This window comes from Haliaeetus leucocephalus, unplaced genomic scaffold (genome assembly GCF_000737465.1).
Source record: "Haliaeetus leucocephalus isolate CR32 unplaced genomic scaffold, Haliaeetus_leucocephalus-4.0 Scaffold340, whole genome shotgun sequence".
NCBI lineage: Eukaryota > Metazoa > Chordata > Aves > Accipitriformes > Accipitridae > Haliaeetus > Haliaeetus leucocephalus.
In genome coordinates this window covers 10,066,116-10,084,528 of record NW_010972776.1, presented here as the reverse complement: position 1 = coordinate 10,084,528, position 18,413 = coordinate 10,066,116, and the positions used below count along the sequence as shown (strand labels likewise).

Genomic DNA, 18,413 nt, shown 5'->3' with positions numbered 1-18,413 from the left:
ATTTAATTTAAGATTTGTTAGTGTGAAGTCAATACTTATGTTTTTGATTCCAAGCAATTACTGTCCAAATCTAGATAGGAAGGTAGAATTTTAGGTAGAACTGTTAAAGAATTACTGCACTATTATTAGCCTTCCATTTTAATCTTGAGCTGTAAATTAGGTTTACATAAAGAGAAATGCATATGAGATTCTAACTACCCTAACCCCTGATTATTATAAAATGTAAATAAATTTCATCTCCAGAAATATTAACAATAACTAGTTCCTATAATTTCTGTGATCTAATGTACTACCTATTAGTATGCATAGCGGTACAATGCGTATATACACATCCACCCACAGATGAGGGCATCTTCATTATTAAAGACTCCATGTTTCAAAAAAGATTCACAGCAGTTTGACATAATTGCTGCAAATCTCAGATACAATAAGTTTTCCAAATTTTAAACGTGTAGGTTAAAACATTGGCCTCCAAGCTAGTTTCAGAAATTACTTTAAATAAGTGACAAGCATGTGCTTAAATTCCACCCCCCCAACACCCCCCCCAGCTTTGACTGCAATCACTATGTAAGGACAAATTTGGAATTTGCAGATGAAAAATAATTTTCATATATCCCCCCCAAAAAGTTTTGTTTCTTTTTTTAAAAAAAAAATTATCCCCACCCTCTTTGGTTACATGGACTACATAGAGCAGTTTCTGAAACTCACACATTACCCTGATAGCACTGATGTGCCTTGTTCAAACCCATGAGTGCATAAAGTCAGCTATGAAAACATATTCAAAACAAATTCATCATTCAACAGTGTACATGGGTTTGAAACAGTAAGATATCATGCACGCAGACATAACAACAAATTATAGGAACAAGGGTACATCTAAATAGCTTTGACTTCTAACGTAGCAACCCAATACTCAGACATCTGAAAAATTAATGAATGTGGATGCACTGCAGCATACAATAATTATGTCATTTTTGAATCAATATTATCTCTATTATAAAACAAATCCAGAGTGTAATTTAGATAAAGCTTTACACAGCATACCTTAAAAAAGTGTTCTCCAAACTATCTTTGGCATCCAACAAATGCATACAACAATGTAACACAGCAGCAGAGCAGTTGCTAGCTCATGACCCAAAATATTTTTGTTCTCCTTGTTCTAGGGTGTTTTGCATTTGGGGGTGGGGGTTGTGTGGATTTTTGTTTGTTTGTTTTAGTTTTAATACAATCACATCAAGGAAAGAGTCTAACATAATTTCAAAGGACACCCAGCCTCTAAATTTGTACACGTCTTTCTAAGAAGAAATATAAAATAATGTGGGGAGACTGGTAAGCATGGGTGGGAAGGAACCACAGATTCAACTAGCATGAATCTGACTATTTGCTCTTGAAGTATCTTCCTGAAATGTCAGATCAGATAGCCATTATATCAAGGGGCTTTTAAAATACTTTTTCTAAACTCAGAAGAAAATAGAAGATATACACATCAGTTAAAAGCATTAGGAAAAGAAACGTACAAGCACACCAACTTTCTTGGCTGTTTGGAGCAGGCTTTTTACCATGTTTGCCACATGCACCATGCTACTTTATTTCCCAACAGCCAGCATACTTCCTAAGTTTTACAAATGAAGACAAAGACCTTGACCACAATTCATTTATTCCAAGAATGGCAGTGATAATGGAAGCATTTTTCTGAACAGGCCACATGACATACAACTTCCCAAGCTTTGTCCTACGAGGTCCCTCCATAGCACAAGATGCCTCGTTACAACTGCACAGTCAACACAGAGGATACAATATATTTCAAAATACTTGCAATACTTAAAAGTAGGCATTCAACATGCCAGGTTATAAGCAGTTATTTCCCCTACCTGATTTTCAGTACATAATGGACAGTCGTCTAATACCTATATCACACAAGCTCAGCAGCTCACAACTTGATGCTCCTCTGCAAAAGAGATTTTGACTATTTCTCTTCCATATTTGCTGTTATGCATGTACAGGAACTTGCATATGTGAATTAGACATTAAAAATTGCAAACTTCCACATTATAAAAATCCATGAGAATATGAATGTTACAGTTCTAGTCTCAAACATTAACTTGGCTGCATATGACTCCACGAGAAACTTATTAACCAAATTGCATTATTCCTATACTGGTTTTTCCTTTATAGCTAAACAACTATGATAAATTAAAAAAAGAAGTTGTTTTGTTGTTGGGGTTTTTTTGCTTTGTTTTGTTTTCAAAACACACCACCTTTTTTACCTACAGCTTAACAGTGTAGGAAGGCAGAGTACCTCTCCCATCACGCAGAAAGTGACATTCAGGAGCTGGGTTTGGCAGAAGTTACAATGCACGTCAGCAATAAGACCTGGCAACAGCGCACTGATCCCCTGAATCCCAGCCTTGTGACATTCACTGAGAGAGACAGAGCACTCCCAGAGCGACCAGAAATTATGAGTTTGTCATTGGCTTTGTATCAGTTTCAGCATTTATCTTCACGCAACAAGAGAAACCCGTCTTTGTAAGACAAAGTGAAAATGCAACAGCTCTTACACGCACTGCGTTAATACCAATACACAAAGAAACAGCAAAACCCAAGCACTACATCATATACAACAAGAGTAATTTTAAAGTACCCTGCAAAGAAATTTTAAACTATTCAGAATATAACTTCTGTCTGGGGGGCCGTAAAGTGAATATTCACAAGTAACTGCCATTCACACCCGGAACAGACGGGTAACATGCTTTATATCTGACCAAATTCCCAGCAAAAACACAGTAAGTACATCTGTCTTGTTTGGACACTTACCAAAGGCATTATTTACATTCATTAACATAGGTCTGCTAAGCACTATAATTAATTAGATAATAATGAATGTAAACATATTGATTTTTTTTTTACTTTATTGTAAGTACAGTACATCACAATTAAGCATACTACCAAAGAAGAAAGCTAATTCATTTTCTAATTAATTTTATTGTTCTGATCAATAGAAATCATTAAACAAGAAGTGGAGCAGTAGCATTTTAACCAGGGTTAAAAAAGAAAAGTTGGAGGAGACAGTTAGAACTACAATAACATGTAGTGATAATTCACAACAAGTTGCTCTAAATGTGGATATTAACACCACCTTCAATGCATACACTTGGTCTGGAGGCGGTTGAACATTCTAGTGTTAAGAACAAGGGAATGTTGGCATTTAACATGAAATTAATATCATTGCAATAGCAAGCTGCCTGACTCTTTCTGCAAACCTTGGGAAGCAGTGGCTTGGAGTTCAGAGAAAGTCAACAGAGGTTAATTAGTTGTTATCACAGAATAACCTGTCAGTCAGAATTTTCTTTCTAACCTTATGTTGATTCTTTCAAGTACAGCTAGTTTCTTCCTAGCTACTATATCCAAACATGCTTTTCTCATTACTCCAAGTTAACCCTCCAAGTACTTCCAACTGGTATTTTTGTAGCAATGAAATACGGAGTGTGCATTATACGGATATTAATTATGTATCTTAATTTCCTAACTTCCTGACAATTTTGAAGGAAGATAGCTTTGCTTTTTACCATTAAAAAAATGATGTAAAATTCAAGTTTTCTTTCTGTAGATGATTGCCCACTAGATGCACTTTCATTTATTTTCTCTCTAAAGATATTACTTTTAATCTTGTTCATCTGCTAAAAGGTACCTAACACCCTCTTTGACAATCTGTGCAACCTCTTTAGAACTAGAAAGACTATAAGCCAAATGTAGAGCTACAGGGGTGGGTAAGGGGGTGGGCAATAGGTCAATAGTCTTGCCAAGCTAATGTGAAGCTACACTGACTTTTGGGGGTTTTGGTTGTTTTGGGGTTTGTTTTTTTTTCTTTGTTCGGGGCTTTGGGGGGGTGGGGATTCGCAGCACAGGCAGAGGAAAACCATAGCTAAGCACCGCCCTAGTGGAGAAAATAAGAGTTCAAATTGGAACAATTCAGTAGTATTATTTAATATTTCATTGATTTGAAAGATACAAGTTCCGTGGCTTTTAAATATTATCAGGTATATAATTCCCTAAATCTTCTCACAACACAGGACAAAATATGGTGGGGTAACAACAAGAACAGTTGGCTTCTGTTAATGAAAAGATTGGAAATCATCTCAATGGGTCTTCATGAGTTTCTAGGTTTAATTGCTAGCCCCTGCACACAGAGAAGTGGCACAAGTAAATATCTAGGCTAGCACAAACATTAAGGAGCTTAGTATTCCAGGAGAATGCTGAACAAGCAATTTGAAAACATGCAACTGACCAAAGTATTTACAGGACTTCTGTCCACTACAGCTCCCAATTCTGTATGCAATCTCTATAGATTACTTGCAGTGAATTACAGAAACTGTGAACTGACTTTAAAGTAGAAACTGAAATATGAATACAGAAGAGCCACTCAGCCTATGACGAGGACAGGAGACCAGACCCTGTAGTCGGACCCAGAATTCGAACTTTACTCAGTCAATCCTTGGCTGAAGGCTTGCTGACAAACATAGCTGCCCACATCTCTAGCATAATTGCTATTTGTACCTTCCTTCAAAACTTGCTTTAAGTACTGGAACTTTCCAGCAAATACTGACAAATATTTTTTAACTGGCTGGAGTTACAACATGATTCACAGAGGCAAATTGCTTTCTAAAGCACTTAGCAAATATTAACCTGTTAAGAGTTCAGAAGCATCCAGGTGACCCATGATAAGCAGAGATCTGTGGAAACTATGACATGTTTTACTCTCAATTAGAATATTCAAAGTATGGAGTTGCCAATTTGTGCAGAGTTCAGTGGCAGCAATGAAATAAAACAACATTCTGTTACGATGTTTTCTTCAAAAGTAGTTGAACTCATTCTGATGCAACAGAAACAAGGGAACTATGAATATTATTTGGGATTGTTCATTTATATCAGTAAACCATTGATCTGCTCGAAATTGTCAGAGCATAACGCAGTCTTTGAAAACAAAGTAAGGAGATCAGCCTACAGCTACAGACATTTTAGAGTGCATGTTCTCTGATTTATTTAATACCCACAGTCTTTACATAACTCAGTGAAAGCTTGCCAAAGCCATGTTGGCCAGACAGTGAATTCTTAATTTGGTGAAGCTCAATAGTTTGTTTTTGAAAGGATTATAACCTGATTTTCTCTGTCAAATTACTGTTCAATGAACCATGACTGCAAGTGTTCTGGTCACTAGTAAATGGCGTCTTCAGCAATCACTCCTGGCATGTGCCAGTACTCTGGTATTTACCAGCAAAGAACCAGATTTCAATTTCATATTAAGATATTCTGATTACATGAGAAATCTTTACTATTTTATCATCTATCAAAAAAATCTAGTATATTACAGGGCTATCCTATACATACAGCTATGCATGTATTTTGCTAATGAACCTATTAATGAAAAAGCCAGTGAAATACAATGAAATTCTCATTTACTATTAGATATAGAGTAATTCTTTACTTTGTATGCATAATCTGCCAAAAAGTATTTTAGTATGCTTAGTCTGCCAAAAAATAATTTAAGTATTGACTATCTCACTGTCTTCCTATTATGAACAGATGTTCCAGCTTTGTGAGTAATGAATTTAGGAATTCCCCAACAAATTACATGGCCACCTAGGAGCTCAATAAGCATAAGTGATATGGCAGCACTGTATAAAAGAAAATCTCATAATGCTTCTATTAAGAAATTCAAATATTAATATAGTGTAGATGAACAAATTATACAATCATGGTATTTCACATTTCTTCCATTCCATATCTTCTACCCATACAATTTCAGGAAATCCTTTATTCGGGCAAAGAAGTTACTTTTACACTTGCCCTCCCCTAAAATAACATCTCATGGTTTTATTACTGTTTTTTAAACAGGAGTCTCAAACTTAATTCCTTTGTGGTATCAGTAACCCAGTAATACTAGCCAGTTTTATAATTTGCTAATGGTTTCTTATTACAAAATACAGCAAAAGTTTCTATAGGAAATGCAAGTTTTCATTTTAAAATAGATACATTACTCCAGCTAGAAGAAAAAACAAAGACAAAAGGTCATTTTTGTTCCAATAGATTGACAGAGCAAGTTAACTCCTCTCTTAACAGACCAACCAACACGTTCCCCAAACTTCAGTTCTTGATTTGGGGGCATACAGGTACTGACACAGGCTGCGGAGAAAGATCTGAAAGTAGGATGAACTCAAGAACAGCACTGGAAGGCAGGACTTCACCTCAAGTGAATTAACATGCATTTTAACTGCTATGAGTGCAATTTTCAAAAGTAGTTACAGCAACTAGTGCAGAATACTGCTCACCTTGGGCAATACTCTGATGTTTACATTTGAATATCTCACTTTTTACACCTGACCTTGTTTATAGATTAGGACAGCAGTAAAAGCAGAACATTTAAACATTTGTTTAGTAACTTCATACTGAGCTTTTTCTAAATCTCCACTGCAAGAGAAAGTCATAAAGCAAAGCTTACTGCTTCTTAAATTAAAAAATAAATAATGTTCCCATATCCATTTTCTACCTTTCCTCTAAAATGTGTTCTGTAAAAAGAGAACAGAAAAACAGGCTCTGTATAGCAGAGCAAACCAGTGAGAAGCAGCATTTTACTTTCACAAGGCTTTGGCCAAGGGCAGCAGGAGAGGAGGATATAGGCTTTCCAAACCCCCGAAATCAGCAGAGAAGGACAAAGATCATTTCTGGACACATGCTGATGGGCAGCAAGCAGAGGCAGGTGGCTCACCAACTTTAACTGCTATTCAGACACAGTTACAGCACGAGATGCTCATTGCAATGACTAGCTTAAGAAGGTATCTAAAGAGGAAATTAAATACTGAAGCAATGTAGCCTGAGCAACTCTGCAAGCACAATCACCAAAAGTAGCAAGGACACAAGGGGAACAACATACACAAACTGACTTGAAGGACAGGGACACTGAACCTTGTTCAACCAGAGTCAGGTTCAATGTAACATACTCCAGCTATTCTAGAAGCAAAGATTTGGAGACTAGTGCATAAGTGTCAAGCCTTGAAATTTTTATTTTATTTTTTTTTTAAAATACAGACACATCTGTTTGGACTTCACCATACAATCACCATCTTGACAAAAAGTTTCTGCCCAAGCACACAATGTCAACAGAAATGATGAAGGCTACTAGAAACAGATGATTGAAGATACGATCACTGTTCCAAATGCCAATGGATCTGGGTGGAAAGGAGGACAAGGCAGAAATGAGGATATTCCCAACATCACTTGAACCTTTTTGTATCACTTCCTAGGAAGGCCATAGTGTGACCAAAGCCAGCACAAAATTAGGTCCCATAAAGCCAGCAGAAGAGGACTACACAACATCAAATGTTTCAGTATGATTTCCCAAGGATACACACACAGAAAATAGTCTCCTCAAAATTCCTTCTTAAACAACCAAACTATCAGAGGTCTCAAGCTGTTTGCAGCATAATTACAGCCCGCTGGTTAATTCAAACAGCCCGCTGGTTAATTCAAATTTGTTTTCCACAGAAACAAAGCAATATTTGGCTCAGTCATTGCTATAAAGCTTTTGTTCCTAACAGCATTTAGTCTCTCTGGGAGCCTTAGTATCACATCCACATTTATCTATTTGACAAAGGGTTTACATTCATTGAGCTATTTGTAGCTTAAATTTGCAGACTCAGATTGTTTAATGATGCTAAATTAGAAATGGTTCTTTAATGACTTTTTGCCAAAGTTAGTGTTAAGTCTATTGATTCCTACTCTTAAAAACAGAAAAAGCAAATACACATGCTTTGTAGCTTTTCTACAGAAGCAGAACTACTTTATTTCCTTGACATTCAAAAAGGTAAAATACAACAGTCACTCAAAGGTTTCACAGTTTAGACTGGACTGACACTGCATATCCTATTCTCTACCCTTTATATTTGGTCTTAAGTGTTCAAAAGGAAAGTCAAAATTTTAGCTACGCAGCTTAATATTTCCTGTGCATTACAAAACACTTCAGAAAAACATTTTGCATGCACCAGCAGATTACAGTTCTACCTGATGTGTCTTTAAAGTTAGTTTTCATACACACGGAAATTGTTAAGTTTGCAGAATGGTTCCTTGGAGACAAAAACTTATATATGTCTAAGGTGGCACATGCACATTCAAGATTTGGTCATAGAATATACATCCCACTGTATTCCTGTAACAGATTTAGGAACAACTCCTTTCCGGAGTGTTGGGGCTTTTTTCCCCTATATAATGTACAGAATAATTTTGATAGCTTAAAAGCAAGCAAAAAAAAGTAAAGAAGATTCTGACATTAGGGTTTGGTAATTAACCCATGCTCTTTCTGCTGCTTAGGTCCACTCTACCATTCCTCTTGCTTTGTCACTTCTCACAGTTGTTTTAACATTCCTTTATTACAATCTCCTGGGGAGAAAGGGGGGGGAGGGGGGCATTAGTTACTTTAAATTGTAAAATATTTTTCCCCTACATGATAAAGAGTTTAAATCTAAGTATGTCAGATACAGGTGCAGGTGAGTTGTCCATCCCATGAAAAAACACATTTCTGCAACTTAGATATTGCAACAATCTCAGTCACTGCTGGACAAAATATTACAGCAATAATATAGATGTGCACTTCCACTTAAGTGTTATAGCTACACATTATTACACTACAATTCCCACTATTACCATTTAGAACAAGTGACTATTATTTTAAACCCCAAATATTCACCAAGTGCTTTATGAAAATCCATAGGTATCCCCATCCAAACTTCAACAGAAAGTACTGCATAATACTAGAAAAGCCAGTGAGTAGAAAGTGATTGCACAACAAGATTTTTCCACAATAACAATGAAATTAATGGCAAAAAATACAAACTGGCAAAACTGACATTCTGGCAGAATAAGCTGAGTAACATATTCAAGACAATTCAATAAAGATGCTTTAGCATGTCACAACATAATGTCAATATTGCAACATCATGGTATATAAGGAAGAGAATGCGATTTTGAGGACCTGTAAACCATAGCATCACCTATAAAGGTCTGTCCAGAAAAACCACTAGTCCTAGGAAACTTCATGACAACCAGGTTTGGGTTTTTTTCCTTGTTTTTGCCAGTTTACTACTGCAATGAAATGTCACATTTTGAACTTAGAATAATCTATTGAAATACCTATTATTTAAAAAGCAAAAGTAAGATCAACAGGCACAAATGAGAACTCTATATACAAAATTGCTGGGATTAAAAGCAGTCTTCTATTTATAAGATATAAGCCCCTTCTATTCCCCACCCACCCAATTCATCTGTTTGCATGCACTGTCCGATTAGTTTAAAAAAAAAATTTGGAGTGACCTGCACATTGACTTTCAACATGTTGAAATTTGAAATATCTAGTAAGTAATTCTTTAAAATGGCAATGTTGCCAAAGGCAGATGAGTCTGTTTTGGTGTGAGTACCACATAGTCTGTCGAATGCTCAAGAGCCCAACAGAAGGGTTTGTTTACTAAAAATGACCAATGAGGACACATAGGGTAGTCTCACAAAAGTGAATACAGGTAGTCTGATGAATTATGCATACACACCTTTTCCCATTTAAGTATCTATCATTGTATAGCATAAATTCAAAGAGCTCATTGTAGAGCAAATCAGAGATTTGAAAGAAGACACAAAAGCATTAACCTATATAACCTATATAAGCAGCTAAAACTAATGCTGATTACTCCAGAGTATTAAGAATTTATTCTACTTTTCTGCACAGTAACTGATTTCCATTACTGCAAAGCATTTCCTAGACAAATTTCACAACCACATGACTCAGGATAGACAGACTGTGCTGCAAACCCTTCGATAGCAATATATTTGGAATATCGCATTTGTTTATTTCTCCTAACATTAGCAAATTATTTATAAAAACACATGCAAAGGATAGTTTCCATTAAAATATCAATACACTATTCCATGCAAAAGAATAGAAGGCACTAAGTTTACAAATGGATTATCGGCATTAAGATTTTATTTTACTTATTTTTAAACATAGCATGTTGGAGACTAAAAACACTTAACTGAACATTTAACTTTTCAGAAAACAGCTAACAATCATTCTCACATGATATAGGCTTATAGAACAAACCTATGTCATAGTATTTTTGAAAATAGTATTTTTGCATTATTGAATTCTTTATAGATGTCCATCATGGTACTTTAATCTCCAGAGTTTCCACAAACATTTCTTCCATTCATGTTATTAGAAGATGTGCACAACTTCGGAAAAGAATATAAATGACAATGCTAGTGTGAATAAGTAAGAACTGTCCTTTTAGTTCTTTTATGTATGAGATGACATGACCCATGAACAATAATTGGGACACATATTCCTTTACACCTCAAAGCTGTTATATACAACCAAATTCTGAACCATTCCTCACCCTCTCTGAAGTAGTGCTTCAATTCTTAACCTCTGCTTATGTCAGTCACCAGCTTTTTTTTATTTCTAACATCTGGCCGTTAATACACATCTACAATGCCAAGGAATAGCACTTTTCCAACTCGGTATTATTCACTTTGTCCTTTCCTCTGATTCACTAGCTGAAACTGCTCACCTGCCCATGTAATGTAAGTCACCTATGTCTGTCCCCACATAGTCAACACAACTGCAATATAAGTATGATTTCACTAGCTGACCATAAACTTGTAACAGCTTTCACACTCATTTTGACAAAAGGAATCTATATTCTAAACCCCAATGCCGTTAAGTGTCATGAAAGAAAATGTAAAGCAGCTTGGCAAATGCACGTGCAGGCACACATATCTGCACATTCCTAACTCGTGCACTAAGCCAGGCTGCATTACACCTACGTATATTGGTCACATGCCAGTGCTCCAATTCTAATACGATCTAATTTTCCCTATGCAATGTCACTGGATCTCTCCATCAACTTGGTGGAAAGCTCAAGCTACTCTGGACTGGTTCCACCAGAAGTCAGAGGATGTCTGAATTCCCCTCCAGAGGAACCCTTCGCCCTCCATATAACATGAAGTTACCTCTTGCAGTCACGATATCCTGAAAATAACTGGTGGCAAACAAAACCACCAGCCAAGAGACAGTGATTCACTGCTGCTCCTTCCCATTGCCAGGAGAGCAGTACCAGACCCAGCAAAACCAGCAGACTTCTCAGTAACAGAACCACGTCCTTGCCTACAAAGTCATCAACTCAACTTCAGCAGGTCCTTTATTTCACATATTACTCAGCCATAAGTTCCCCTGCAGCAGAGATCTCTCTGGAATAAACTCTTTGTACTCATTCCCCACCTCAGGAACTACCGCAAACTTTTCAAGCAGAGACTGCAGCTAAACCGCCCAGCTGCACAGCTTGCAGGACAGTTCACTCTTTTACAGTGGTACTTTGTACGTAGATACCTGCTTCACCCAAGAAGCCAAACATGCTCATAACCGCCAGTCTTGGCATTTCCATACAAGAAAACTAAGGCAGAGGTCAGGTATCAGGTACACAGACCAAAAACAAACACTAATAAAATCTATGTGTCCTGACAATCAGTTTAACCTTTAGACAAGTTACTTGTAAATCATAAGCAGGATGAAGCTTTTAAAGTTAAGGTGAACTTTACTAGAAAAACCTGAAAAACTGGAAATTTCAGGTACCAAAAAAAAAAAAAAATCACCTTTAAGACCCCTGCACATTCCAAATTACACTACAAACCTGTAAGATTAAGATGTCAAGTATTCAAGGGATTAAAAGCTCAATTATACCCTTGTACACTCTAGATCCAAAATATCAAGTATAGAAGTGTTCATCTGTGAATTCAAGAATTTTATGGTCATTTATTTTACATCAATACATGTGCCATTTCACATGCCACTTATTCCTGAATCTTTTACTCAAAACATAAGCCTTTTGCCAGTGTGCAGAGTACGACTTACGAAAGAAAACTTACGAAGATGAATGTGAAAAACATCAGATCACATAAAATATTAGCAAGTTTACTGTAATCTCTGCAATGGAGATAATGAATTCCATCACCTATTTTACCGGTCAACCTAAATTACAAGGTTCTTTTTGATCAGTTGATATATACTGCCTAATCAAATAGGTGCCATTTTGAAATGTTTCTCATTCTTTATTATAAAGTATATGAATAATTTAACATTACATTTAAGAGTACTGCTAATGTCAGGACTGTGTGCCAGTGAAGAAACATCTCCATAAACACTGGGATACATTGACTCATTATAGAAAGATGATTAAGGCTGCTGATCACATAGTTCTCATGCTCCAGACAAGCTCAGCATCATATAGTTAAGCATGATCACTAAACCTGTTCGCATACTTTCAACACACTGACATAATCAGCTACATGATCCCCATCATAAAAGCTGGAGCATACACAGAGCTAGATTAGCAATTTAAAGGTGACACACAAAAGAAACGCTCAGTTTCAGCAGCAGAAGATCAGACTAGGCTTTTTCTGATTTTTCTTGCATTTAGTAAGTACTATAGTTTAAAAACCAAAAGCATAACATAAAACACTGAAGACAGTGTCTCCCTGAAATAGGTTCAAAAGCCTCACAACTCTTCTTTTATCATGATACTTTAGTTGTTTTTAGTAATATTTTTTAAAAACTCGGAATAAGTAGGAATTTATGGGAAATAGCTTATCTTCTGGTAGCCCTAAGCATATTTGATGCATCCAGTGAGTGAAAAGGCTGAAGCGCTTCCACGAAAATTAATCTTAAATTGAAGCGTGCACAGCACAGGTTCTATACAGCCAGGTTAGCTCCTTAAACCCCAGCCTTTCTGACCGAGAACAATAGTGACCATGCATACGGCATTGTAATGTTTCAGCTCCACTGTTTATCAATGCAATTCTCAGCAACAACCAAAACCGAAGACATTTAGAGGACCTGTAAATACCTAATTCTTACAGCATGTCCCTACAGTAGCTGAAGCAAAAGCCTATCTGCAAGAAGACAATACAAGCTTAAAAGTACTAATATTGTAGGTATTAGGCTGGAATACTATTGGAAAGTAACAGTCTTTATAGTAATTTCCAGATAGGGAAGTCATCTACACTGCTACCTGTGCATTTTAAAACAACTCTTCCTCATTTTGAAAGAGCTGCTTCCTTAAATAAAGGCAGAAGCAATTCAGTACCCTATGCTTAGTTTTATTTCACAGAAGGAAAAAAGCCACCTGTATATGCTAACACAGAACTCGCAGCAACAAAAGGTGAACAAAAGCTCCATCAGGATTTGGCAAGACAAAGGCATATTGTTTCCATGTGTATTAAAATACTCTTTTCTGTAAAGCTACTTTACATGGACAAACTGCATAAGTATATAAATATTCAGATACGAATTATTTATATTTATGTTTTAAGCTTTTATTATAACTTTGTAAAAAGACATTTAATTTGTATGAAGGCTAAGACTTCCAAGAATAAAACAAGACCAAAGCAGGATGATTTCTTTTGTATGAGAACTTACACGAACAAAAGTGCAGTACAATACAGCAGGTGATTTCATGTTTAATTTCCAAGTGTAATAGTCAGGAGAAGGAAATGTTAGCATATACACTACAAAGAAAGCCTGCCTCAAAGCTTAACTTGTCAATTCAAGATCAGCTCTACAAATTAACAGCAACACGAACTTTTCAAATGAACATATACGATATTATTATGAATATGGCTTAATCTGCACAATTTCTCTACGTTTCAACGGAGGGAAAGACTCAACACAACATCCATCAGGAAACATCCAGGATAAAATCTGGGGGGTCTACACAGAAAACAAGGTAAAATTCTGAGTGCCAATGTCATTTAATATATTACAGGGTATTTTGCCACAGGGTAGTCTCACGAAAGCAATCCCACCTTATTATCCTCATTTCTCTCACTTACATGTATGCTGGAGAAAGTGGCGATGACCTGGATGTTTTAAGCACAGGAACTGGGAATTTCCAGATAGCAGGAGAGCTCGTTTTCCATTTCAATGGCATGTTGTCACCACGGTACTACAATAACAGTAAACAGCGTTTCCATAACAGACTACCAACTAGGACTTCCATTCCACACACTACTGACACAGCAGTGGCTGCTGCTAAGAACAAGGAAATGATTCTGCCAATGCCCTTAAACCGATGCTTCCAATCTGTAAAACAGGGCTGCAAGGCATCTCCTTTTAAATCCTGCTGTCCCCTAAAGCAATATGATGATTCTATCCTTCTAACTCAACAATAGTGCCACCTCGTTAGGGAAGCGCTGACTGCAGTATATGTTTAAAAAAAAAAAAAAAAGACTGCACTGTGCACACCAGCACAATGCAGCTTTATTTAATAAAAGCAGCTAATTTTTAAAGAACTATTTCTGATGCTATTGTTCTACCTTAACAGGGACACTGCAGCACTGTACTACATTCTCTTTTATTAACCTCATTTCTGACCAATAGAAGCAGAAAAAAAAAATGGGTTTCATATGAAAATGAAACAACATACCTACTCAGAATACACTTGTCATCCTCTGAACATTCTTCTTTTGAGCTGCAACAATACAAATGGGATATAAATCTCAGCATAGCCTTAGGCCACGGCTAATAGAGATCAGTGACTAAATTCAGCAGCCTGTTTTCCTCCTGTGCAAGCTCTGACCAAACAATACAAGAATGCCATTATGGAAAAAGCCCATTGCAAAAATCAGTCCTTCTAATCCATAGCTAGGAAGACAAAATAAAGCACAAATCACTGCAGGTTTCTGCATGCTCTTCTAATAGCTTCTGGTTCAGGATGCTCTCATTTTCCTATTCTCATTTCCAAGGAGGATGAGCAAAATCTCATGCATTTTACAACATGCTATGGGAACACAGTATCACCCCGTCTTCCGCAGTACAGAAGCAGAGAGTAGCACGCTGTTAATAGCGGTCTTTGTGGGGACGCTATCAACAATCTAATTCTCAACGCCCCCCCCAGCAGCTCACAAATTGCCTGAAGAACTGACGAAGCAGACGGTCACGCAGGTGTCCATCAGGGACCACTCTGCAACTCTGTGCTCTGCTTGGTGACCTCCCGGGGCTGATGACAGCAGAGAGCATAGAAGGCAAGCTATTAAAAAGGGAATGGGGAATTTAATAGCATATTGTGCATAAGCAGAGCAGGTTTCTCGGGAAAAGAATAAAAAGCTTCAACTATATTGACTCCCTTACAGGAAAAAACAATATTAAAAAAAAACCAACAACTTTTAATATATTGCCACAGGAGACCAAATCAATACTAAGATGTTTAATCTACAGATTTCAGAATAGTCTTTGTACAGCATGACAATTTTTCTGTTCATCGGGACAGCTTAATCCTATCACAAAAAAGCCAACACCCTGTCACGCTACTCAGCAATAAAGAATAGAACTGGGAGCAGAATTTCTGTAAATTTAAACGTTTTAATAACATTTAATAACACACTGATAGGTTTTTCGTAATGGTGAAACCGACAGTGTCAAGTTTATTTGGGGGATGAAACCACCGGGGAATAATTGCTGGTTCTGATCGTTATTATTGAAAATGTTTGCCCAAAATAGTTTGGGGCATTTAAAGCTGTTACCATAACCACAGGCAAAGAACTAAAATAACCCAGTATGATCAGAGCCGAGGACTAATTCAAAACCAAATGCACCTATCTGACAAACAACTGAGGAGTTCTCTCCCACTTTGAAGAAGTTCTAAATTACACATGAGCAGCGTTGACGCAGGCAACAAATTTCACAGAAACTGCTGCTTGAATGCTGAACAGACATTTGCTGTGTAGGACAACAGTGTTTATATGCTATAAATATTAAGAAACACTAGCCCTGCAGAGAGCAAGTATGCAGTTTTAGCATAAAGAAGTCTTACTTTCAGTAAAAGAATTCATGCATTTACATGCCAACAGCCATGCTTGTCTGCACGCATTGTAAATATTCAGTGCAACAGCCTCATACATATACATAACACCAGACTACTAGATCATGCCTTCTCTCCACTGAAGGCCTAAAAATTAAGTTGAAGGAGATGTTAGATAGCAGCTGTTACAACCACAAAGAAAAATACCACAATTTTGAATTCATACACTCAATTTTGCTTTTGCATTTCCAATCATACAGAAACTGCCTTAAAATACAATAAGCAAATGCTGTTAGTCCCTTCCTCACATTGAGCACACAGCCAGTGCAACCAACTGGTAACTGCTTTTAATGTCTATATCCCCACTCTGCCAACCCCAAGGAGGTGATTACACATTTTATTTATTAACAGCAGCATTACCAATATAAAAGAATAAGGCTAAGGACAATCACTGGGCCACTATTTCAAAAGTAACTCTTGAAATACCCTTTTGACTAGTAAAATAAAAGCCAACTCAAGCTACACAGTCATTCCCAAGCATTTACTGGTATTTAAGTCAATCAGTGCACATCCAGAAAGCAGAGTTACTTCCCACTTCCCACCCCCAACAAGATCATTTGGCACAAAGGCCAGCATTAGCGCTCAAATACCTACACCCCTTCGGGTGCTTCTATTCCCAATTATTTTTCATTTCATTTACAAGCAACCTAATTAAAACCTTTACAGAAAACCCAGTAGCAGTAGACTTAACTTTTTTTTTTTAAAGTGTATGCATCCCAAGCACTGCCCAACTTGATCTCCTCCTAAAGTCCAGCACACATTACTTGATCAAACAGCCAATGTACAAAATACGGAATTGAAAAACATAGCAGCGTCAGGTACTCTAAAAACAGGCAAATGCTTTTCACTTGCAAAAGAACAACCACGTGAGAAATGAATCACCTATCTGCACATAAGGAGAAAAAAAAAAATCAAATACCATTTTCTTCCTGACAGTCACAAATCAGTTACATATTCCCAGGGAAAAGATTACCTAAATGTATTCTATGCTTTATATAAACTATTCCTAAGACGACAACAACAACAACAACAAAAATCACAGCATATTATTCTGTTATTTTAATGAAGACTTCAAAACAACAGTTTAGTTACACATTTTAAAATATGGGAAAAATAACCTGATCTCTTGGAGCGCATTGCACCCACTGAATATACTACATTTTCTGTTCTCACAGTACATTGCTTTGCCACTCGTCCCCAAATTAACCGGTACTGAAGGCCAAAAGCAGCATTACAGCTCTGTGCAGAATCCTACTTGCTGAGCAAACAGTTATTCCTAGTTAAGTGCTATGAAAACACACCAAACTGGAGCACCAAACTGGAGATCTGCTTTTCCTTAAGTTTAAAACTCTTTTAAATGCTGAAGACCCACGATAACTGCACAGATTAAACTGCTTCTTGGGATCATTCACGGGGCTTGTTTTCTACATTTTTCTCCCAAGCAAGTTCACATTCAAGATTAAAAGCATCTACCATTTATAACTTGTTTAAAGTTAACATTCTACTTAATAGCTGAGTCTCTTACATATCTTTTATTCTGTATACAGAAGATGAGACAGAGGAAGTGTTTTGGTTTTAAGCAATCATTTCCACACTAGTATTTCCAAAGTTGCACTGACAGCAAAATAACTGACAGAGTATCAAGCACTTCTGCAGAAAACTCCTCCATAAAGTAACTGAACAGGTGGCATAAAAAGAAAAAAAAAAACAAAAACAGACTAAAAAGACCAAAGGCAAGATCCCAAGCTGCCATTTTACAGACCTGAGCTACTAGCAAAGCCAGAAGCCATTGAACCCATAGTGCAGCTCTGATCCCACAAAAAAAGGGTACATAGAAGAGTGCTTAAAGGAGCAAGGCATTTCTTACCCCTCTTCCTCCATCCCCCACCCCAAAGCCTTCTTCACTATTGACCAACAAGCAAGATTTGGCCCCACATGAGGAGAGTGGGCACTCCTCAAGCACATGAGCAAACCACACACCGAACCAGCCCTTGCAAGCATGTTGGTCACAGCATCTTTTCCTCTGCAAGCTCTCCCTGATCTTCAGGGTAGGAATGCAGCTAAAACCACTGCCCTTGTGATTCTCTTCCTTTTTCTTGTGATACCCTCTTCTTTTCTTTCTACAAATTGAACGTTAAGCTGCTACCACATTGTTTCATACACACCAACCGTCAATATGTTTGCCTTTGCTGCCTTTTACCTGCATTATAAAATACAAGTTCTCCTCTTAAAGCCCAGTATGCTTACATTTCTAGGGCATGTATACTTCCAATAACGCTTTCAAACCACCTCTGCATTTCCCATAAGACTTCCCCTCGTGGTTGTTCAAAGAAGAACAAGTCACAGGCAGAAAGATGTATCAGACCCCAGTGGCAGTGTAAAACTATACCAGTCTGAAAATATTTACTCTTAGCCTTGAAATGCCACATGAATTTTTGTAGGAGAACGAAGTGGAGTAAGAGT

The 18,413-nt window shown here is 37.0% G+C and overlaps 1 protein-coding gene across 5 annotated transcripts in view; it reads right to left on the bottom strand.

Annotated features, from left to right (window-relative positions):
• KLHL13 (kelch-like family member 13) overlaps positions 1-18,413 on the bottom strand; it is an 81,968-nt gene that overhangs the window by 23,575 nt on the left and 39,980 nt on the right. Inside the window, exon 1 of one of the 5 annotated variants that reach the window (XM_010572506.1) lies at positions 13,924-14,049. The exons of the other annotated variants lie outside the window; for them this stretch is intronic. Within the exon in view, the coding sequence (XP_010570808.1) occupies positions 13,924-14,021 (98 nt within the window). The 5' untranslated portion in view covers positions 14,022-14,049. Of the gene's footprint in view, positions 1-13,923; positions 14,050-18,413 lie in introns of those variants that run through there. 5 annotated transcript variants of the gene reach the window in all.